Source organism: Thunnus albacares, chromosome 15 (assembly GCF_914725855.1).
Source record: "Thunnus albacares chromosome 15, fThuAlb1.1, whole genome shotgun sequence".
Lineage (NCBI taxonomy): Eukaryota > Metazoa > Chordata > Actinopteri > Scombriformes > Scombridae > Thunnus > Thunnus albacares.
Window position 1 is genome coordinate 8782816 of NC_058120.1, and position 26112 is coordinate 8808927.

Sequence of the window (26112 nt, forward strand, 5' to 3'; positions counted from 1 at the left end):
TAAGTTGATCTTGAAAAAAAAAAAACCTCAGGGCACATTAACCCTTTTTTCAATTGTTTCCTTTTCACCCTTTTCCCTCATTTTGGAATGGACACCCTGCATACTGGCCTTGTTGCTGCTAACATTAGACATAAGTCACTAGCTGCTTCTTGTCACTGATAGGATCCTTACCTGGAAGGCATATTGCACGCAGATGTAAATGCTGTCCCCCCAGGTCTTAGCTCCACACAGGCAGCCTGACCCAACAGTGCATGTTGCTGTTGCACCATGAGGGACGTGATCCCTCACCAGCTTCCCACTGGTGAGTGATCATAGGTTGTGTTCGATGAACACCTGGCCAAGCTGGAGACATTGCTGCAGGCATTGCTATAGGAGACTGAACCATGGCTTTCTGCAGTGTTTTTTCTACCCTACATGCATCAATTCTCCCTGTATATTTGCATATTGGGCAGAAAATGCCAAATCCTGCCACCAGCAATGTAGAGACGTGTGAAATCATATTAGAAATAATTTAAGTTGATACACATTCAACTGTGTGACACTGTTGGTGGTGTTTCATTGCCTTGTGTCACATGAAAACATGAACCTAGAGGTAATAAATTATATAAGAGTAGCTCAAAAGATTGATCGTGTCACTGGATTAGTTTCAACCAAACCTACCTGATGGGTTCATTACTCACCTGTTGACCCTCCAAGGCAGTTCATTTTAACTCTGTTGTATTTTATCCATTGTGTGTGCCAAGTACTTTTTTAGTTTTGGACTCTTTTACTTTTAAATCAGAGAGTCGTGGGGAAAACAGGGCTATTCATGTAGAAAGACCTAGAATTTTTTACTGTAGACCTTTTTCAGACATGTACCTCTACATATGATGGCATGTTGGTCTCATGTCTGAATATGCACCTGAGTCCCCCTAAGTCAGCCTTGCTAGGTCGGACCTAGAAACATTTCTGTATCACATAAGTGTGTCTGAACTGAAGGCTGTCAGATTAACATGAAGGCTGCAGCAGCACAAGGTAAAAACGCACATCTTGTACCACCTTCTATAATCAATAAATTAAAAGATCTCAATCTTAATCTCTTATGCATGACTAAAATGAAATCATTTTAATACCCAGGACACACTTTTAAAGAGTCTGTTTTAAATTGTTGAGGAGATTCTCCTTATATTAGATCAGCCTGCCAAATATCTTTCCCCTCTTGTTTAAACTCAGTTAAAATAAGTTTAACAAACCTATTTTTTACCTAAACCCCAGCACTCCCTCTCTTGGGGGAGTATCCACTATCACACACCTTAAGAAATCTTTGACTAGACAACAAAAAAATCTACAAAATGTTCCTATTTTTTCACATTTTATATGTTCATTTTACTGTTAAAATATATTTTCCATAACATTCTCTCCCTACATGATTTTATGATGTCTATGCTGTTTCAAAGCCACCTTCACAGTGTAAATCTCTATACTGTAACTTATTTTTTCAGCCTAAAACCAGTCAAATCTGAGAGTATATAATTTCCTTGTGTGTAAGAAACAAATTGTGAATAGATTTCTGTTATGAAGATGTTATAAGAGGTGTTCTGTTATTAAACAGAACTGCATGAATATTTTCATTTTACTGACCATTAGTTATCTGTAGCTTTAGTATGCTTAATACCAATTTCAGCTTTGACAGTCACCAAAACAATGGACCAATGATCAGTGAAAATGTGGATAAGTGGCTTTTTAATTACTTCTTCATTAGGCAAGTTAGAGGTAAAACAAGGCCAGAGAGTTGCTGCATATTGCAGGTCAGTTATTTTTAAACACTACAAAATTATGTAACTTGGAAAGATGGAAAGTCTTGGCAAAAAGTCATCAAGACACTGTCACCAAAACTGACCAAAGGACATTAAGTGGGATATTTAAATAACAGCATGCAACAACAACAAAAATGCTATAGTGGCAGAAATAACCATAAAGTGGCTTCAACACCTCCCGAGACAGTCAAAGTTGAACAAAGTTGCGTTTATTGCTGAGACATAGTATTTGATTGCACTATTCTGTATTGTACAGGTGAACATTATTTGACCTATCTGATCCCATTTTGAGCACAAGGTATTCAGATATAGTACCAATCAAACATTTTGGACACACCTTCACATTAACTTGAATGAGAAAGTGTGTCCAAACTTTTGACTGGTACTGTATGCCATGAAGTTTTCTTACTTGCTACATTCTTTACAAACTCAAGATCCATTTGTTTAAACAGTTTTGTGTTGAAGCTGAACCAGGCACCGTGACAGCAAGACTGCAAAGAGAGCTACAACTGAGATGATCTTTAGCCCGCTGCTGAAGTCACTGCCTGCTGCTGCCACACACACAGCATCATGAAGTTGCATCAGCACCATGTCAAGCACGAATTTCAAGTGCACTGCTCAAGTATCAATGGGCTGTGACTCTCACAGTTGACTCCACTGGCAGCATTGGACCCTGAATGCTAACTCAAGTATCTGTGATGAGGAGAAGTTTCCAGGGCAACTTTAGGACCGCTGTGGTGGCCTTTCTTACTGTTCGTAATCCCACCGCATCTAAAACTTTAAAAAACAGACTCGGGAGGATGAAGACACAGGGAGGCAAGCAGAACCATGAACCCATTAAAAGACTGCAATGGCTGCTGCTGATACTGTGTTCAGTCATTTAAACAATTACATATATGAAGTAAAATTTGACAAAGGATAATGACAAGTTCTATCTGATCAATACTTACACTCAAACGGACTTTTCAGATTGAGGTCTATTAAGAGGGTTTAGGTAAAACAATATTTAAAGTGATGTATAAAAATAAAACTCTCTGGTCAGGTCTCTGTTGTCTTACATGAAAGCATCTATTCTGGATCTTGGAAGCAAAGTGTTCACAATGTACATACAGAATTCTTAGCATTCACAGTGAATCTACACACTTTATACAGGCTTCCAACCCCTTGTGTAACAAAAGACAACGTTTCCCCTAATCTCACTCCTGAAGACAGCCTTAGCAATACACACCAATGTAAAAAGATTCCTTGCAAGACCAAATCTTCCCTTTACGGCAGGGCTTGTAGAAGTATAGATAAAACACACAGTTATGAACGTCATGAACAACCCTGACCTAACAGAGACTAATCTTCTCAGTGCTTATTCAAATCAGTCAACCAAGGACAAGAGAAACACTCGATTTCTGAGTTACTCTCGTGTGGGCTGGTTTACTTAACCTTGGCAATGGGCTCCCTGCTTTACCTGAATATAAAAGGAGTGGTTAGACAGTGCGCACAGCACTTAAGTCGCAAGAGTTATTGTGGGAAAACTTTGACTCTTATATCATAAAATACTGCTCGCAAAGAATGGCTTATTTCAGTTTACTTGTTCATGTGATGATGTTCTGCGTTATTTTCCCTTGTTTTTCAGCTGATGATGACAGACAGTTCAATTGTAAGTAAATCTTACATGAATGCTTTTGCTGAAATCTATTTCAATCTAAAATATGTGATAATCTATGATAATAGTTGAAATATAAGAAATGGAAGGACTGATTGAAATACAGTTTGCTTTAGGAGAAAGCATATAATCATACTAATATTTTATGAACCACATTTGGTTATCACTCATCCTCAGTTAAATCTGTTCAGGAGATATAATACTTGTAGGATTGTCAACGTATTTATGTCTCATTGAACTGAAGACAACATGTTCTTGTTTTGTACTGAAATTCCGATTTCTGTTTTTCTGTTGTTGTGGTCTGCTATACAGTCAACTGAAAGTACTAAAAAGTACTGAAAGTACTAATATCACAATGCAAAAATACTACATTACGAGTAAAGAAAAAGTCAAAATTCAAAAATGGGTGTTCTAAGCAAAATGCACTTAAAGTACCAAATTAAAAGTAATCATTCTGCAGAAAAATAGCCCATGTAGGTGATATATTATTAGATATAACATTATTAGATTAATATTACTGATGTATTAATGCTTAAATTGTGTTTACTGTCATAGTTTTTTGAGGTGGAGCTAGTTTTAACTATACTTTATGTACAGCAGCATAGTTTAATCCAGTGGTTACCAACCTAGAGGTTGGGCCCCCTCCACAGTCACAAGATAAATTTGAAGGGTCATGAGATAAGGAAGATAGGAAAAGAGAGGAAAATTCTGCTATATAAATCTGTATTCATTTATTTAACTCTTTCTGCATTTTGTTTTTTGGTTAAAATATTGGATAATTTAACCTCTTGGATCCTCAAACTGATTTTTAAATGAAACTGTCAGGAAATCACTCTTTGGTGGAACTGCAGAGAACTCATAGACTTTAGAGAAGGGATCACAAGCCAAAAAGGCTAGGAACAACTGGTTCAATACATAACAATGCATTGTATTTCCAATGTTTTCTTAATGGCAATCTGAAAAGTAACTTTAGCTGTTAGTAAATGTAGTAGAGTTTCTCTAAAATTTAATTTAATGTAAGAAAGTAGAAACTTCAGATATTTCCTGTACAGTTGATATTGTTGCCACAGATTGGGAGTATGTAATGCTATTTTAACTTATTTTTATGCTATTGTGTCACAATATATCTTCCAGCCACCTCCATCAGAAAATTGCTTATTGCATCATGTCAAGAAAGTCATCAAATTGTAGATGAGGCATTATTCCGCTCTACACAACGGTAATGAACTATTAAATGAATTCTTAAGTTGTCTGCCTCTATTTTCACTGAAACAATACCTGTCCAAAAGAGGACAGAAAGAACTGAAGCTTTCCTTTCATGTGTCAATTTCTATGAATAGACGAAGCACGCCCTCGTCTTCAACGCATGTGTTTACATTCCTTCGGCAAACTGAGCCAGAGACCCTGGAGATTTCCCAAGCTGCAGAGGTTTTTCAAACAACTCTGCAAGTCCTAAAAAACAGAGCAAGACAGAGATATAAAAGGGATGTCACGGCACCAGGTAGAATTGCTTTTTTTCATTATATCCACCTTCTCACCTTCAAGAAGCCTTAAGAAACACTATTGAGTCAAAACAACCCACAACACCACCAAATTCTGTAATTGGTCCATTGCCATGAGTCATGAGCAACACTTAATAACTTACATGCATTAAGGCTATGACCAAAGTCCTCATAAAGGAAATTTGAAATTGTGTGAGTGATTTGCTCTTTAAGAGTAAATTCCATTAAATTTTTCTTAACATTACTATGTCATCATGCTAGAGTTGCTTTCATGGAGGGATGTGGAGCTCATTGCAGAGCTGTCACGGTGTCCTCCTCCAACACATCCCGCCATCTGTCAGCACAGTCATCACAGCAAGTACCGCTCCATATCTGGCCTCTGCAATAACAGGTAGCTAACTGACTTCATACTTTGTCTTTATTCTCCTTGTTGCTATTTTCCTTGTGTTTTAACATATATCCATATGCCTGAAGTGTATGTATAGTGCAGACACTTTCAATGTTGTATTATGTTTTCATTGTGTCATGTTTTTATGATACCTTGCTGCAAAAGAAATTCCTCTTGTGGGACAATAAAGATAAAATAATAAACTGAGCTGAATTTTTATCAATCATAGAACCAAGGCTGGTGACATAAAGGAAAATATACTGGAAACTGTATAAGAACAAATAATACAGGCAGATTATTTCCTGTATATGGAAGTAAATCACGTGAATCATGTTTTTGGCAAACATGAAGTGAGTAAAATAGTACTTGATTGCAATTGGTGAAGACAGTCCAGCCAGTTTGCATTTTCAATTTCAACTTTACAGTAGGTAGCACGTTATCTACCAAGTCAAAGATGAAAATACAAAGTCCATTTCACATTCAGTTTCATTTAAGCAGCAATGATGCATTTCCAAATATGAACATGTTTAATGTAATTCATTTAATTCATACATCATACACATACAAATGATAAATAAAAGTTCTGTTTAAAAGAATGATTTTATTTTAAAATTGGCAGTGATGAACTTCCATAGACTCTAGGCTCCTGTAGGCTACATGTTCTTTTACCGTAGTGATAGACAGTTTGATGACAATACAGGCATTGGTGCAATTAATTGTGTTCATGCAGGCTGTGACTTTTTCTGTTATTATTATTATATTTGTATTAGAATAGATATTAGTTTATAAATATTTTATGGTGCAGCTTATGATCCCAAGGAAAAGGGACACCTGCATACATGTTCATAAAGCAAACAAACATTTTCATGAACTGTCTATATGCTGAATCACTATTGTATCAGTCAGTATTAAAGAGTATTTGATATTAATTTGCCTTGGGCAAAAAATTGTATTTCAAACTCTTGATGATTTTTTGGTGAAAAACAAATGATGTTGCATACAGTAATGCCATATACTGTTTTGCATTGCAGTATTTTTGGACAAGCTTCATGTTTTTTTTTGTCAGGCAAAATCCTCTCTGGGGAGCAGCCAACACTGCCTTGGTCAGATGGCTTCCAGCTGAATACGAAGACGGAGAGAGAGAACCCAAGGGTTGGAACCGAGGACGGCTCCATAATGGATTCCAGCTTCCCTCGGTAATCTACAAAATGCTGGTCCGAGGGACACAAAAGTCTTGGTGGAGAAATTAGAAATGAAACAAGCTCACCCTGCAAACCCAAGTTAATGTATTATTCGATTTATTTTTGTAACCTGTTTTACAGCTGATAAAGTCCACAGCAATTTAGGAACAGCACAACTGTGTGTGAGATGACATAGATTGCAGTTGCATTTGAATATTGTGGCCTGTGCTTTAAAAGACACTTTTTTTCATAGCTTAAAAGGAGTTAGTTTCTAGTCATGTGGATAAACATTACTTTTTTCAAACAGCAGATGAAACTGTTACGCTCATATTTGCATTAAATTTCAGTCTTAATTTATGCACTCATTACTCACAGTGAAGTCCTTTTAGTGGAAGAACTCATCAAATATGCATCACTTGTATCCAGCCTGCAGTTTACCTCCACATATAAGAGCTATAATTTACTAAAGTGTATTAGATATACATAATACACTTTGATCCTAACTACTTCCTCTCTTATAAAAAGGGGGTTGTGTAAATAACATCTTGGATACATACCGTATCAGTTGCCAAAGTTCCTTTTTTGGATAAATTAGAATATGAAAGAAAAGAAGCTATCACAGCCCCTTGGTTGATATGAAGCCATTTGCTTAATGAATTAAAGAATGAACTAATTCACATCAACAAGAAAGCTATCATCCATCATAACCACTGACTAGGACACAATAGGCCTTCCACAAGAAATATGATCATATCTGTCACTGATTAAAAAAAATAAAAATACTGACTGATAAATGACAAGTCTGCAGAAACGGCTGGGTAAAAATGCAGTTGTACATTGTGAACGGTGTTACTCACTGTCACTCAAAATACATTCTGTGTCAACAGCCGCGGGAAGTCAGCAAGAAAATACTGAGGAGTTCTTTCAAACATGAAGATGATGCCTATTCTCAATTGCTGGTGGAGTGGGGCCAGTACATTGACCATGACATAACCTTTACCCCTCAAAGCACTGCCAATACTGCTTTTTGGACCGGCGAAGACTGTTTGAACACTTGTGAAAATGTGCATCCATGCTTTCCCATTGAGGTAAACCAAAAGCAGACAAAACAGACTTTCTGCCTTTTGCTTACTGCTATCTTGCCTCTTCACTTCCTACAATCCTATATTTCAAAGTACTACTTTGGCAATTATTCTCTTTCTTGCCAAGAGTTAGATGAGACTATTGATCGCACTCTAATATCTGTCCATTAAATATGAACCTACAGTACTGTTACAACAGCTTAGCTTAGCTTAGCTTAGCATAAAAACAAACTTTATGGACTCTTGTCATCAATGTGAGGTTGCTAGGAATTCACTTTTCTATGCCTAATGCCAATTTTCTATGCCTCACCAACTCTGCAAGAGAGAATGATTCCTTTAAAATTCCATGATCACAACAACAAATGATTTTGATAGATAGATCAAAAGAAGTTTAAGATGCTTTTGAAGCATCTTGTCATAAATTATTTTGTCTTCTCTATAGACAGGTGATATGCTCTCTGGTGCACAAGGCTGCATGCCTTTTCATCGCTCCACACCAGCCTGCATTATCAATTTTGGATCAGATATTAGGCAAGCTCTGGAGCAACAACAGATGAACGCCATCACATCGTTCATTGATGCTTCGGTTGTGTATGGCCACACTCCAAAATTGGAGAGCTCCCTCCGTGACCTCTCTGGCCTAAATGGGAAACTTGCTATCAATAATCAATTCAAGGATCCCAAAGGAAGACCATACCTTCCTTTTGTACCCACTCTGCCATCAGCCTGCCACCAGGATCTCCATGGGGAGAGAGTGGAGTGTTTCAGTGCTGGAGACAGTCGGGTCAGTGAGGGTCTGCCCCTGACCATTTTGCATACGTTGTGGCTGAGGGAACACAATCGAATTGCAGAGGCACTGAAACACCTCAATGATCACTGGAGCCCAGAGACTGTATACCAAGAAACCCGCAAGATTATTGGAGCTCTGCACCAGGTATGTAACAGTAACTGATATTGTTCAAATATGCCAAACTAAAATCCTGATTGAGCCGATTGAAAACTGCACTGTGGTCTACAAACTGTTAAAGCAGTCAAAAGTTTCAGTACCCCTCAGCCTCTCAGACTATTGCTTTAAATTGAGTGTTTTGTCAGTTCATTGATCAAAAACCCAAAGACATTAAGTTTACTCCCACAGGAGACTAGAAACCACCAAATATTAACATTTGTGAAGCAGGAACCAGTTAATTTTTGGTATTTTTGTCTTTAAAATTACTTTAAAAATGAATAATCAAAATTGCTGCAGATTATTTTTCTGTTAATCAACTAAACCAATAATTGTTTTAGCTCTAATTTGAATGTGTGCAGTGAATGGTGCTGTAAATACCTTTTTGATGGATAATATACGGTAAATAACCACTTTTTTTATACCTGACAACTGAATTTTTACCTTTTATAGCTGAAGTAAAATATTAACATCTGAATTATCAAAAATTCCTGTCTGTCAAAACCTTGCATAGGTCTGAAATTAAGTTAAAAAATGACTGAATGACTGAATGAATGAGTAGTTTGGTTAGGTACTGTATAAGTAAATGCAGAACAGCCTCTGTAATTCAGTTCTTCAGGTTCAAATTTGATAGCGGTATTGTAAATGCTAACTGTGATTCTGGGCTGATAAGAAATGGTGAGAAATCAAATGGAAGCTGTAGTCTGGTTGGTATGAGGTCATTCAGGACCAGTAATAGCAGACTTTTAAACAGGAAATGTGGGTAGGGGGCGGAGTGTGCACTTTTTTTTACCCTACAATCTCAAGCTCCATTACTGGTAGATAATGTTGCCTAAGACTGAAGACACATCTGTCTGATGGGGAAAAAGCCCAAATTGATTCAGAGCTATAATTTCTATTGAGTAACACAAACGATGCCTGAGGGGAAACAAACTTATCTATTTATGAATGTAGTGCTTTCATAATCTGCAGATGGGCATGGTGCGATTACGTTATTAAAGAAGGGAAAACGGAGGAGTGTTATTCATCTGTGGTTTAACAGAAAAGATATTGTTACTATAATGAAGCAAATTGTGACTCAGGGTCATTACAGCGTTCATAAGGCTTTTGTACAGATAAAGTAAGAATTCTTGCATTTAATGCTGTAACTTAACTGCAATGACAGAAGTGCAGTAACGCTTCACAGGACACAAAAACACCAAGATTTATTCCATCAGAGTTACATGGTTTAAAAACTCTACTAGGCTGACATCTGTTGAATTCATACAGCTGGCTATTCACCTTATTAGTACATTGTATAACCATTGTATTACTTTGTTTTTAAAAAATCTAAACATATGTATTTAAAAACTGTACATCTTAAATAAATAATAAATAATAAAAAAGAAATCAAATGGGAGCAGCTACATTCCATTAGGTGATTTATTTCATAAAACAAAACACAACACAATATATCTGAAAATACTTGAGGAAACAATCTCAGCTGTTCTGGAGCTTCTGATCATATCACATGATCTTCATCAGCAGATGCCCACTTGTCACAGAATTGTAGAGTTGCACTTAAGCTTTTAAGCCAACATGGACGAGAAGATCTTAAAGTGCTCTGAAATGTTTTGCATGGAAATCCACATATCCATGACAACCAAGCAAACTCCATCTGCTGAGGAAGATCAAATGATATGATCAAAAACACCAGATCAGTTATTGTGGCAACACTGTTTTCTCGACTTATGTTTCTGAGGTCAAGAGTGGTCCTCAAACCTTTGAAAACAATCTTTTGGATAAAAAATAAATTGGCTGTTAGAGGAGAGGTTTTTGTCATAATAAAAAGACACTCATATAGATGCTTGCTATAGTGAGTGAGGAGCAACTGCTTATTTTAGTGCCACTATGAATATCTATATATGTAAGAATACCAACTGACATGTAAGTTGAGCTGACAAAGAGTGAAAGGGCCCTATCTTATGCCCTAATTATTTGACCAAAACGTGGCAATACATGCAGGTATTTAAACAGATGGACAACAATGGATCAGACACAGATCGACTTTCCTGCTGCATCAGTACATGATGACATGAGGAACACATGAGGAAATAAATGAGGTGAAAACAATGATTAAACTAAAGAAGGAAACAAATCTGCACAGCTTCTAGCTGCTGCCAGCAGCAGGATCAGAACCTTGGAGAGCTGATCAAGTCTTGATAACTGTGTTGATGATTCTTTACATGATTAAAATTAATGATTTAATTTTTTAACAATATTTAACAAATATTCTTTAAAATTTTTGTGAGTAAAGAGATCAGGTTTCCATACTTTCAGCAATTAAAACCCCGCTGATTTTAGCTGTTACTCCATGACTGAACAAAACGATTTTAAAGAAACCAAAGCTGTAATTAAAAAAATAAACATTCACAACAAATTAATGAACAGGATCTTAAACTGGTGGTCTGTGGCTCACCACGGGAGGCTCCAGGAGCAGCAGTGTGCTCGTTATGGATCGTGCGCTTTCACTTTGCGCATGAGCAGATCTGTTTCCTCTGCAGAGAAGTGTCCCTTCTTACTACTTGGCAAATGCGCCATTATAATAGCAATCTGCCAAGGTGCAAGCGCAGCATGCTTTTAAAGGGAATGGGAGATGACACTCTGATTGGTTTATTGTATGTTACACCCAAAACGCACCCATGATTAATTAGGAGACTATGGACAACCCATTTGAACCTTGCGCCTGGCGCAGCGACCATTTTTCTGCCATTAAAATAGCAAAAGTGGATTTGGACACACCCTAAATACACTTGCGCCATGCACTTTAGATTGTTAAAATAGGGCCCCAAAACTCTTTTTCTTGTATACAGTAAAATCTCTTCGGGTTTAATTGATTCAGAACGTGTCCATCCTTTACAGCTGTTTTAAATCTGATGACTGTAAGAATCAACAAGCCATGGGATCCAGTGTTTTGCTGTCACTGTAAACTCTCAGCACAAGTCTCCTTCACAAATCAGCTCAGTGGTGATGCTGTATTTTCCAGAGTTGGAGGCAAAGTTGGCTTCCGACAGCTCCTAAAGTTCTTTCATTGTTTTAAGTTATTAGTCCAGGAAATGAGAGGCTACTGGATTTGTAATGCGAAAGTTGGCCTTATCAACTTAAGCATTATTATATAGTATGCCAATGTCACTTAGACACTTTGCTTCTTTTTTTCTTATCTTTTTTTAAAAAAAATTCAAATAACAACGTCCTCAGTGGTTTGAAATGTGTGTCTCTGAATGCTCTCTGTTGCTGCTCTCTAGCTAATGTGTCTCTCTTTCGCTCAGTGCAAAACCCAGACACATTTCTGCTAGTATGACATGAGGCTCTTCATAGCAGGGCAGGCGTCTGAGCCAAGCAGACAAACTGTCAAAATTTGAGTGTGCCAGTCAAGTCATAATCCTTCATCATATAAACAGTCTGTGCAAAGAAAACACTCACGCTTCATGCCACTTTGCACAAACAAATATTTCTCTGTCCTTGTACTATTTTCTGCATTTGTTTTTTTAATGTAGAAAGTGAGGTTTTGTTGCTGCTGTTACCTTTTTTTGTAGCTGTTACCCTCTTGGTAGCAATGGATGGCAGGCAGGTTGTTTCCATGTGCAACAGTGACTGATTGGACTGACTGTTGATAGCAGCCACTACTACTAGCTGTAGGCTGGGAGCTTTATTAATGGTGAAGAAGAATGTCTGCTGCAAACATTCTGCATGAAATATAATGAACAAAATATGTTTTAATACAGATGATTCATTGCGTCCAGTGAGGGGGACAAGTGACCCTAATGCTAGACTGTAAAATTTCTAAAGCTTTTTCGGAGGGGAGTGAAAATAAGTCTGTAATCTTTCAGATTTCGGGGGCTGACATTTGACTATAGCAGCGGATTAACACCTGCTATTTTCAGGTGACTCTGGGACAATGCCAGAGGAAAGAGATTTACAATATTAAAAAGAGAGGGCTCTAAGGGAGAGGGCTTTTTTAAATAATTTGTGGGGATGAGTTATAAAAGGCAGGTAAAGGATTTACATACTGTACATGTAACCATGACCAGCTTGGAAAATCCCTGTTTTGGAAGTGGACTGAAATGTAAGGCACTATCTGGTCTTACCAGGCTGCAAACTGGCAGACTGAAATCTATTTTCCATAGCAAAAAATATCTCAAAGCTGAATAAGAATTAAATAAGTACTAAAGCTCTCTGTTTTTGTTTCTTGAGATGGGATGTTATTCATTGTGTGTGAATACAGAATTTAGCAGTGCTTTATTTCCCAGCTACCAGTAAGTTGAAAAGGCAGTGATTACTAGTAGTAAGCTCCACTTCATTTATAGTGAAAAGAAAAACCATAAAAAATGTGCTTCAGTGTCTCATGCCTTAGTTATACACATCAATACATGCTCAACATGACCTCTATGACAACAGATGAGGTTCAGCAGCTTCAGTATAGAGATTAATGAAAGCAACGTTAAATATTTCTGGGGTGCACAGTAGATTCAGTGAGCCACAGTAATCATGTCAAATGTCAGTTAAATGTGCTCCACACTTGACATTATCCTGAATAAACATCTCCTGATCCCCTGGCAAAGACCTACTATTGATGTGAAAGGGAATCTATTGCACCTCCTTTGTTGTCCTTAGTGGCCATGTTTTATTGAAAAGATTTTATATTATACCTTTAGTTTTAATATGAAACCATATGCTGGTAAGCTTTCATCCAACCAAACACTGAACCAGGAGATTTCAACTCATTAGTAGAATTCTGTCTAGATATCCGAGTTTGGCATTTACAAATTCAATTAACTTTTGATATCTTAATTGGACAAAGATATCTACTGAGTACCTCCAATTACAAATCACAGACTTTAGCAGGAAAGGTTGCTAGTGACAGCTCTGTTTAAAGATGAAGCATTTGTGTTGCAAGTGTAGTACCCTGTTATTTTATAAACATAACAAAGCACTAGATGGTTAAGACGTACATAGGTAAATGTGTAATGCACTTACTGTAAAAGATAGGTTTAACTAACTATTAAATAGGTTTAAAGCTCCGCTAAGTAATATTTTAAGTATGAACACTGGGTCAAATGTCTCCCTGTAATGTGAAAAGTCTCCTAGTTATCCAAGCCCACTGAGAAAAAACAGCCAACTCGTCAAATCATAGTTTTGGTTTGTCAGTCCGTATGGTTGAATCCCAACAACTCTCACCAAGTCCCCCATTTAAATCCTCAAGCAGCTGTTTCCAGCAAACAAGCTCACACGGGGCAACTGTAACATACAAAGCTGTTTACACACTGCATCATTCTTGACAAGTCATTGTAGTAGCACCACTTTAATGCATTAAAATATGTGCAATGCCAGTAATTAACAACCAGAAAAAAACCCACTTCCAGACCAAGGGTGCATACAATTAGTAGGAAATGAAACATTTAACAACAGTTAAAAGGGTTTAAAGGCTGGTGCTATGAGGTGGATGCTAGTGGATGTGTACTTGTTTACGGAATGTGTAACTGTGTCAGATACAACTCTAACTGTCTACAGTACATTTGTGATATATTTTTTGGTGTTTAAGAATTTCGATATGGCTCTGATTTTTTCTCCTTCACCATGCCTCATACAGGATAAATAAAGAGACAGAAGCTATCTTTGAATACACTGAGAACATCCTTCTTACCTGAGTCATTCAAGGAGCCTGGTTTTTGGTAGGGACATTTAATGTTACAACTAAGCTGGATTAGAACAACCCAGATAAACTCATACTGTACTCCAATTAGGAGGAAATACTTAAAAAAGGTACTGTATGTAAACATTTTAGTCCATTAATGCTTGTTTTGACTGTATGCATAAACTCCCACCCGCATAGCATTATGAGTACATTTAAAGGTAGAGTTGGCGATTCTAATCCAGTGCATCTTTTGCCAAATTCAGTGAACAGCTCCTCACGATCCGCTAGCTGTCCCTTCTGTATGTGCCCCGAAAAAAAATCTATTTATACACAGCTCTGGTTCTCTGAACGCAGGTCCAGTGAGAAGTGGGAGGCCGCAGAGAGGCGGAGAGTGTGGATGGACTGTTGTGCTCAGATGAGACTTTTTTTTCGCTCATGATAAAGTGTGAGTGGAACAGAAGTGATTACAGCTGACGCATCGCTCTGGATTCCGCCATATTTCTCTTTTGGTTGTTGCCATGGCAATGCATGTCCATGAATTTAGGGGGCGGAGCAAAACAGTTTTTTTGTTAATATTTTAATTATTATCTACAGTATTTCCCGAGTATAAAAAAGCAACCGCAACCTCCCGCCCAGTCAGTAATGGAGGCCAGGGAGGACCAGACAGGTGAAACTATTCATACTTTCAGTCCAACTGAATGAGCAGCCACTTGAAGGGGGGGGGGGGGGGTGCTCTATAAGGCTTGCAGAAAATAAATGGAAAGGTCAGAAGCCATTTCAATACAGAGTGAGAAACTATGATTCTCAGGAAACAGGAAATAAAAATGGTCAACTAACAACATCTGGGGTCAGTCTGACTTGCATCTCAATTGTAGTGTCCTGTATACATGGCCGTTTGCTTTGTATAGAGAGACATCATTATGTTCTATTTAGTTTTTTAAGTGGTCTGGACAAAGCTGGAGAATTATTCAAAACTTTACATTTTTTTCTTTAACAGTTTAAAGGGCCAGACCTATTCAGTTAGCTGTGTTTTATTTAGTGTTTAGTTTTAGAGATGCAGCTGCTTAAGAGCATTGCATTCATGCATTGCATTCATGCATTGCATTTCATATGCTGTCAGAAAGTTAAGTCCAAATGACAAACAATAAGCAAAAGTGGACATTGTAAAAAGAATCATGTGAATTTCTCTTTTTGTTGTTTAACAGCTAATAATGAAATCTTGTTTTCAAATGGTCCTGGCCAAAGTCTAGTATCAAGTTGACATTTGTATATCACTAAAATGAATGGAAACTAATGGCTTGAAGGGTAGAAATGAATCTAAAAACCTACTGTATACTTTGTAAAATCATTGGCAGTAATAAACAGTAGACTAGATGTTTTGCAGTTAATGGGCTAACTAGCAACTGCAGTTCCTGTCAGTTCTACGGAGCATTTCAGCATCTTTCAACATCTTTCAGCTCTTTGTTTTGATCTTACAGCCCATAACTTTAATGTTTTGGTTCACTGTCACCACTTCTGTGTCATTTCCAAATACAACAGGCAGCTGATTTCAGCCAAAAAGCTCAAAAAACCCACTGTACGTTACCTACCTGCCCAGCAGATAGATGGGCAAAGCTAGCAACTAGCTAGTGAACACAGTGGAGCATTTAGATGCTAAAATGCCAGAGTTTTTTGTAGACCAAAATATAGGCCTAGCTACAATGAAAATGAATAATGGAGTTAAATTTGTCAGGTGGACACAAACAAGACTCCAAATGAATGTTAATGTTGCTCTGGATCTGCTGGATGTGTAAATAGTCAACTGTTTGCTAGCAAGTTCACCATATCAACTTAAAGGTGATAATGGTCAGTTAGTATTTACACTTGCAGCTTGTTTCTCCTGCCCGCAAGTGGCCAAAAGATCAGTAAGCAGGTTTAATTATAAGTCATAAATACTGCTAAAGAGATATACTGTATATCTCAGACACTGCAGTCTGGTGTTCCTCAAATATGACCAAGATGAACTCCAGTATTGTGGATTAGAGCTGAGTCAGTCAAGCCTGTGTTCACAGTTGACATGATGTTGATGATCAGCTTGTGCAGCATGCTGTTCGCAGCTTACAAATACATAATAAGCACACATTAGAATACTCTTACTTTAATTACTGTCTGTGGGTTGCCAGTTGGACTGATTTTAACTGTATTGGCTCAGTTGGTTTTCAGTCAGACTGCAGTCTGAAACCCTTGTTATTCAGTCTGTTGTTTAAATTCAACTTAAATAAATAATGTAAATTAAGTTCTCCAGTCTTTGCCATCATTATTTCTTTAACAAATTAATTTTAAACAGATTGCCTTTACATTAGATTACAGGCAACTGTAGTTACATTCTTCAAAGCAACCAAACAGTAAATTCTTTCTGGTGCCAATGCTCAGTTTTGCATTTCCAAAACTGCATGACACCAAATGTGATCCCACGCAAGAAGGTCGAAGAAAAGAGAGGTAGAGAGAGAGAGAGAGAGAGAGTGTGTGTGCGTTTGTTTGCATTGGCTTGTATATGCATATTTGTGTGACGTGTTAAGATTCAGGTGGTAAACTGAGGCCTTTATAAATAGTGATGAGGACAGATGAAATTCTCCGCAGTGAACTGTGAAGGAACAAATGTGCAATCATATGTCTAAACTCAGGATGTTACAGAAATCCTATGGGAATTTCTTTTAGCTTCATGCATTCACATTCATGAGATATTATTAATGATGTCTGAGCAGGATATGTTGTGTTTTTGTTTTGCTACTATGATATTCTTGTTCCATGATGTAAAATGTGTGGCTTTACAGCATTCTAGTCATGCACACAATCCTTAGATTTTGATTTTCTTTCATGACTATCCTAAGAGAATCTTTTTGCTTCTTTAAGATCTCTCCTTTCTTTTTTGACTCCCAGATCATAACCATGAGAGATTATGTTCCAAAAATCATTGGCCCAGAGTCTTTTGAACATTACATTGGACCGTATGGGGGATATGATCCAACTATGGACCCCTCAGCCTCCAATGTGTTTGCCACCGCTGCATTCCGGTTTGGCCACAGCACCATCTCTCCGATCCTCGGGAGACTGAATGAGAGCTTCCAGGAACATGAGCACATCCCCCACTTGAGACTGCACAACACTTTCTTCAGTCCATGGAGAATTGTCAAAGAAGGTCAGTACACTCTTATGAAGCTGCCTATTGGAACTAATAATGTATCCTGTGAGCACACTTAACACAACGTAAAAAGAGTGGAGGGATTGAAAAAATTCTCACGTATATATTTAGGTCAGCTTCAGCATCAAACGTCTCTCTTAGTATTATAATTTGTTGGATGCAAATCAAGTGACTCTCATAAGTAAGAATATGACTGAATAGAAACTGAGAGACATATTTTTATTGAGTATGAAACCTGCTCCAATATATTATATCTAGTACATGACCCCAACAGTGTGCTCCAGGTTCAGGAGGCTCAATAATCCATTTTACAGACTACAGGGTCCTTTTCAATTAATTCTGGATAAGTCTGGGTAGACTTGTGCAAAAGCACTTCATCTGCCCTATACAGTAGTGTGAAAGGTGTGATTATAGCTTACAAATTACGTGATGATGTCTAAGACAGTGATCATGATGAGAACAGTAGGCACAAATAAACTAAACTTTGCTAAACTCATCCCCTGAGCAGAGATTGTCCAGTCAGCTTAAACAGTGGCAGAAATTTTCTGCTACTTCATTGACAAATATTGTACTTTTTGCTTTACTACATTTATTCGACGGCTGTAGTTACAAGTTACCTTGCAGATGAAGGAAGATCTTAAACAGATGATCAGTTTATAAAATATGATGCATGGTTATAGAGGAAACTACCCAACAGTCAATGGAGTAGTTAAAATAAGCTCCCTTATGATATATTATACAGTATACAATAACACTCCACTGACAGGGGACACTCAGCTGCATAGGAAGGACTTTTACTATGAATCCAGGACTTAAACATATAAGGGACAGGTGGACACTGTCCCTTATATGACACTGTTACTGTTGTATTGCTACTTTATGTTTTTTTTTACTGTTGTATTGCTACTTTTACTTGTGTAAATGATGTGAATAACACTGCTCCACCACCAACTCACAACCACTGCTTAGCAACCATAATTAGCGATGGCAGGCCTGTCAAATTTTGGATAGTTCCACATGCTGAAGCAAAGTGCATGAGGCTTTAGTAACAGCAATAGCTTTAGAAAGATATTAGAGGACTGTCTGTTATTTTAGGCTTTTTAAAAAACAAAAACAAATTTGTAAAGAATGGACAATCTGGGAACCCATTGGCCAGAACAAAGTCTAGTCTTCAGCTTGACAGCTCCATTCTCACTTTACCACTTCACAGTCCTGCATTACTGTGGGTCAACAATAATGCAGTCAATCACACAAGAAGAAGACACCAAATACCTAAACACAAGTGGATAGATCAATCCACCTTTTTCTTTGGGAGTAACATTGGTCTTGGAGGTGCTGCTGCTCATCCTGTCTGTGTACTCAACTGTAAATCAGTCCAGTGCAGACTGGAAGCTACAGTCCAAAGAAGTTAGAGGAAAACACTATTTACACAAAAGGCACAATATGTTGAAAACAGTTCTGTTGCACAATGCAGCTTCTTTGTTTATGCAATGCAACTGTTGTACTTGAGACTATGAATAAGAGAGGTTAAAGGCGCAAACACATACAGTACACACCTACACACAGTGATCAATCTGTCTCTTTATATCCATTCCGTCTCTGTGAATACAACTTTATTCATTCTTTTTTTTCATACAGGAAGTGTACACTCACAAGCCACTTCCTTAGGTATACCTGTACAATCTAATGCAATCCGATACAACAGCTCTGCCATAAATTCTACATTTATGTATTGGATTGGGTTAGATTGCACAGGTGTACCTAAAGAAGTGGCTGGTGAGTGTATATGATGTAGATTGAAACCTAAATAAAATATATATTTTTTTAAAAATTTAGAACAAGAATCTTTAGAATTGTTTGAATGAAATAGTTTGCAGACCAGTGAGTCAAGGGGAATCAGAAAATCCAAGCTTAGGAATGATATGCACACCTGTTTTCTAAATAGCATAAAGAACGGATTCCATCCATTGAAAATTGTATTCCCCTGACAATATATATTATGTTTTGTATTATGTCTTTTTGGTTTTGTTTGGGTTAATAAATTGGCTGGATTGGCAAAAATTAGCATGCTGTTTGCAGTTTTGTGATATTATGTAATATGATCTCTTAGTTTTGAAGTGTAAATTGTTCAAAACTTAAATGTAAACCAGCAAAATAATAATCCTTCTTATGTGCACTTGATGTATTCCAGCATCCTAAAAGAAAACAAAAAGCTGTATTTTATATTGACTGTGAACTAGTTTAAGTATGACTGTTTTTGTGTCTAGGTGGAGTTGAACCAATCCTGAGAGGTCTGATTGGAACTGCAGCAGCAGCTGCTAGCGCAAATATGCTGCTGACAGAGGAGGTAACGGAGAGTTTGGTTGTTCTTAAAATTCCACAACACATGGACCTGGCTTCTCTGAACCTACAGAGAGGACGAGATCACGCTCTACCTGGTAAGTCCTGGGCTGACAGCCATTCAATACCATTCACTGAAACCTGTCAAATTAGAGTGACAAACAACGCCCTATGGAATTCTAAGAGGTTAAAAACTTGTTCCTCCCTTTGTCAAACTCTTCAGGGCCTTATGTTCATAAGTTTCCAATAACTTATTCACTAACTTGAGTAGGCAACTCCCAGTCCTACCAGTTTGTCTCTGAAGTTTGCTGCCTCCTGTTTCTTAATACTATTTACAGTGATGACCATGGGATCATTACAATTGAACAATGCAGTACCAACCCTTTACATAGTTTTGTCACTCAAAGGTCAGAAGACACCATGCTAGAGTTACAAATGACTTGATATGTTTTTTTTATTATTCACTAACTTGAGTTGGCAACTCCCAGTCCTACCAGTTTGTCTCTGAAGTTTGCTGCCTCCTGCTTCTTAATACTATTTACAGTGATGACCATGGGAACATAACAACTGAACAATGCAGTACCAACCCTTTACATAGTTTTGTCACTCAAAGGTCAGAAGACACCATGCTAGAGTTACAAACAACTTGATATGTTTTTTCCACATTGGCGTGCAAAAGGGCACAAACTATTATTTCAACCTGGACATGGGATTGAAAATGAGCTAACACTCACATTATTCAGACAGGTGCGTTTCCACAGTACTAACAGCATTGTAGAGTCAGTACAATGGTTTGTTGAAGCAAGAGTCTGAGCTAGTGCTTCCAACCTTCACTTTCCCTTCAAAATACAGATTTAAACAGAATTAATACCTCATATTCTGTAAGCACCTTAAAATGTATTTCAGAATGTCTATTAACACTGATTCCAAAGAATACCTTGACATTTGGGGAAATAAGCTTATTTGCTTTCTTGAGAGTTACATGAGAAGAACAATTCCATTCTTTTAACTGCACGATAAATATGAAGCTACAGCCAGCTGCTGGTTAGCTTAGGTTACCATTAAGACTGTAAACAGGGGAAGCAGCTGTTCTGGTTCTGTCTTAACCTACCAGCACCTCTAAAGCTCACTAATTAACATGTTATATCTTGTTGCGTATAAAAACAGAAGTGTAAAAATTATGATTGGTGGTTTTAGCGGGAGTTATATACTGGACTATTTCTTGGCTGGGAGCAATGACTTCCTGGAGTCAGTCACCATGAGGTTGCCAAGCAACCAGGGTAGATTCCAGGAAGTCACTGCTCCCAGCCAAGAAATAGTCTGGCACATAACCCCCTATTAAACCACAGCTCAGCGTTTTTACACTTGGTTTAAGCTCATTTTTTGTTGACTAGCTGTTTCCCCTGTTTGCAGTCTCTATGCTAAGCTAAACTAACTGGCTGTGGACTGTAGTTATATATTTCTTGCACAGACATGAGGATATCTCACCTAACTCTCAGAAAGAAAGCAAACAAGGCTATTTCAATTAATATCGAACTATTCTTTGAAATGCAAGCAAATATGCTCACTATTAAATAATACTGTGTTGACATTAATTTTCAGGATACAATGATTGGAGAGCATTCTGTGGACTGAAGCGCATTACGACAATAGATGACCTGAAAGAGGTTGTAAGATATGACAGGGTTGCTGAGAAGATACTAAAAATATACAAACATCCTGACAATATTGATGTATGGCTGGGAGGACTTGTTGAAAACTTGTTGCCAGACTCGAGGACTGGTCCCCTCTTTGCTTGCCTGATTGGAAAGCAGATGAAAGCACTTCGTGAGGGTGATAGGTAACATTTACAAAAAATGTTATGTATCAATATTATTTATATGACCTTGTATCATGACGGAACATGAATTCAGTGATTCAAATTTTCATCTTCAAGGAAATTTCTTGGTGTGTTCATGTCTTTAGTCAAATATATTTATTGAAAGATTTAATTTTAAATGGAAAGATCATCCTGTCTGTTTTCAGGTTTTGGTGGGAGGCTGACTGTATGTTCACCCAACAACAGAAGGCTGAGCTTTTAAAAGGTTCCATGTCTCGGATCATCTGTGACAACAGTGACATAAGGGAAGTCCCTCCCGATTCCTTCAGATATGGGAAATACCCCTCTGATTACATCTCTTGTGACCACATACCATCCATGAGTTTGGAAGCTTGGGGAGAGGAGAAGAGCCAAGGTGGGCTTGGGAAATTGTTGGGCTAGTTCCTACATGCAAAAACACATCAACAGTCCTTTGAATTTTATTGTTCAAATACCCATTAATGTGAAAAACTTTTATCACTCAATTCCAGACTTAGAACAGTGTGGCTCTCCAAGAAAGATAAAGAATGGGGATTTCATATTGTCCTCCACATCCGGCAAATTGGTCGCTCTGTACTCCTGTTACCATGGTTTCAAATTAAAGGGTGCTGCTGCGATAGTTTGTGAGGGAAATCAGTGGAGTGACCAACCCCCACAATGTACAGGTATGTGAACTATTTTTGGCATGGATTTGTTTCGTAACATTTGTTCGTACTGACTATGTTATGCTGTTTGTGTGGAGTGGTTAAACATGAAAGGGAGACTAAACTGTTAGTTGGTTAAAATCATGTCCTCATTGTATTAAGTGCTGAATATTAAAACATATCTATCAGATTAGCCTTAGACATACTTTTTCTGCAGCACAGACATGCCCCTGCACATATCTATCCTTGGGCATACAGTAGTATAGTGCTCCTCTCTGACTGGAGCTTCACTGCTATCTGCTGGTAGTGATGGAGAAAAGATGTTCCAACAGGAAAAGTATAGGGAATAGGGCATCTTTATAACTGAAATGATTAAATTGCATTTTTTTTAAATCCCACCTGCATCAAAAGATATACATTTCCATGCGGACAACATGAAAAATGTTTTATCCCATCTTTCAAGAAGACATTTATGTCAGACGAATATAAAAATGACCTTGCAGACCTCTGAAAAGTTTGTGCTAAATCAATAATCAATATTTAAACCTAGGTGAGAGAAAACAAATCTAAGACATTTTCTTTTCATTATGATTTTCATAATTTTGACTTGGCAACTCTGTGAAAATAACTTGCATAATTCTTAAAACCATTCTGAGAAAACCCTCATATAATTCTGTGAAAATGTTCCCATATTTCTGAGAAGACTTCCCATGTGATCATGAGAAAACTATGAGATATATAATTATAATAGAATTATATAATTATTTATATAATTATATAAAGATGAGAAAAGAAATGTAACACAAACAAGCCATTTCGACCATGATGGCAGCCTGTTTTTTTTTAGCTTGTACTTGGCATTGTCCTTATTATGACAGCATTTCTCGGGCACCTTAAATTATTCAGATTGTTCAAGTACTCACACAAAGCTCATTTTAATCTACAGTACTTGTGGTTGCTCTAGAAGTCTAATCTCAGGTACTTTGAATTCATCCTTTCATTCATTCAACCTTTATTTACTGTATATAGGGTGGTCCAACGAGAGCAGAATCACTTTTTTGCATGGGTCAATAAAAACAAAAGTGTCACAAATCAAACATTTAGACAACCATTAAAATTTTAAAATGATAAGAAATAAATAAGAAATAAATAAGAGATACAATAGTCAAAGAATAAGAACAGGAGTAAACCAGCAGCAATTATTTGAATGCAACAATAAGGGATAAAAACCAAGTTAAGTGCAAGATCTATACTATCTATACTCAGATCTGATCATACCATCAGTCAACAAAGTCACACATTGAAAGTGTCAAAGTCAAGTAGCTTGTCTCAAAATCAGAAGATCGTTACCACTCTCATTTCTGTCCAATGCCAGCAACTGGTTACCCTGGCTTAGCATAAAGACTGGAACTCTAACTGACTTCCTGAAGTCTCCACTGGTTGCCAGGCAACCTCATGGTGACGACATGACTGCAGGAATTTATTGCTCCTGTCCAAGAAATAGTCTGGAACATAACCACCTGTAAAACCTCAACTACTTGTTTTTACACTGAGTTTTTTGTATGGATTAAACAAACAAGATCATGTTAAATAGTGAGCTTCAGAGTATGGGCGTAGATTTGGGTATGGATGAATGTCAAGGTGTTGCTGAATTGTCCCTACCAATATTTTTAGAGATCTCAAACAATCTCTCCATTTTAACTCCACATAATGTTAACAGTAAGATATATGCTGAGTTGCCAGGTTTCTGTGTTTTCTGCAAAAGGTGGCTTATTATGACAAAGAGTAAAAGAGCAGGATATGGGGGATACCCGACCTGATGATCTGGCAACCCTCAACTTCAAGCTGTTTTATGTGTTGATGACCAGCCCAACAGCAGCAGTGGAGTCGGTGATGAATGAACGGTGATGAATCTTAAGCAGATACTATTTATATTTCAACCTTTCAAATGTCACAGAATTGAAAACGACTTCACTGGACAAAACTAACATTGGTCAGTTGATATTATATTTAAATTTCATGTGTGAGGTGTTGGTAGCTAATTTGTGATTGTTGCTTGATAAGTTGTTTAATTAAATAATTGTTTTACTGTTGGTGATACGTCCTCTCAAAGTCAATTAAGACTTCAGGTCATTTTTAAAGAAGAACCAAAGTGTCAGAAACAGCTAATCTTAGCTAATAAGTATGTTCTGTAATTAAGCAATATTACACGAGAGGGTGTGCTTTACTGTCATTGTTGGCACGACTGTGATGCGGTCAGGAATGAGGCGCTTACGCCTTCCGCACGGCTAGGTGTGCTGTCATGCTGATTTGAGCATGTTCTAAATGTCTAGTTGACCAATCAGATTGCTTGGTCAGAACTACATGTTGTATAATACAGATTGTATAATACAGATTATACAACACAACCAAGCAATCTGATTGGTCAACTAGATATTTAGAACATGCTCAAATCAGCATGACAGCACACCGTGCTCGAATGAAAATTTAATGCCATCTCTCCTCTTTTAGTAGATCTTTAGCAGAGTTATTATTGTATATGTGTCATTAAGATGTGAACATTTTTTAAAATAAATAAAATTATAATACTGATAGACACTTTTGAGATGATTTAAAGGTAGATTTGAGCATTGCTATGACTCTGTCATGAAATTCTTCATCTGTGTTGCCCAAACCAACAAACTGAAAGAAACACAGAGTTGCAGAATTTGAAAACATAACAGAAAGTTGGTTCAAACAGAGTAACACATTACCTACAGGCTTTTATACTTTTATGTTGTTGTTTATGTTTATGTGTAACTTTTATTGTGACATTCTATGAAATGTCAATTTTAAATATTAATTTTGTTCTGAGATTTATAGTTAAGTAGTTAAGTAAAATAAAACATAAAAATCTGAGAAAAGTCAACGATAAAAGTCTGGTTCCAGGCAAGTCACCAAATACATATTCAATAAAGTAAACATTTTGCAGAGTCATGCTCTTCATGTGTTTGTGCACTTGCGCATATGAAAGAAAAATAGAGATGGATACCAAGTGCACGTACACAACTATTTTGGCCGTCTGACAAAAAATGTCCCCACCAAAGTTAAAACGAAACCTATCCTTTGATGTTTCAATAATTACTGTAATTAGTGCTGGCAATTTTACATGTCAGTGTCATGTTTCAATAAGCACAGTCTCTGTTCTGTAAAGGTCCACACATAAATCTGACTCGGTAAGATCCGGTAGATTCTATGTCGTAAAAATTGGGTGTTAACATGACAGGACCTGTCAGTCTTTGGAAATTATATGAAAGAATGAAAGTTAAGGTGTGAGAGCTTGTTAATACAATGGTTCATAGGATGGAATGATTGACTGCCATTGACTGGTGTTAAAAATATCCATAACCATGTTTTTTCTTTGTTTTTTGTTTTTTTGTTTGTTTTTTTTACAGGGAATCATCACTGAGTTGCGGACAATGCAGTGGACACAGAAATGCTCCATTGTTTCATAACCAAACTCAGGGAAACATTGCTAACTTTGGTTTCTTTATGTATATTTCATGATTCTGCTGATTGTGTTTCGAAACATGAAATAAGTGACTTTTTAAATGAAACTTTATTTGATTTTTTAAAATTTAATTATAGCTGTCAATATACTTCTTTAACATTTGATAGACTTTTATTACCTCTTCAATTACAATATTTAACAAGTAAGTTGAATTAAACATATATTACACACTAAACTGTAAATCAAAGCACTTTTTGTCATGCTTGCCTTACATTGCACGTTTTTATGTGACTTGAAATTACTTTATACATCCCAGCTTTTACTGGCCTAAACATGAGAGTATTCCTCTTGATTGATATCAACTTCTGAACACAAC

The 26112-nt window shown here is 37.1% G+C and overlaps 1 protein-coding gene across 1 annotated transcript; it reads left to right on the forward strand.

Annotated features, from left to right (window-relative positions):
* The first annotated feature begins 267 nt into the window (after positions 1-267).
* On the forward strand, positions 268-25862 carry tpo (thyroid peroxidase). The gene is made up of 14 exons (XM_044375462.1): positions 268-301; positions 4588-4672; positions 4794-4954; positions 5217-5346; positions 6410-6539; positions 7412-7612; positions 8049-8540; positions 17143-17401; positions 19672-19842; positions 21347-21584; positions 21770-21978; positions 22094-22267; positions 24012-24150; positions 25681-25862. Exons 1-13 carry the CDS (start codon positions 268-270, stop codon positions 24023-24025), a joined length of 2298 nt encoding a protein of 765 aa, XP_044231397.1. The 3' UTR covers positions 24026-24150; positions 25681-25862.
* The last annotated feature ends 250 nt before the right edge of the window (positions 25863-26112 follow it).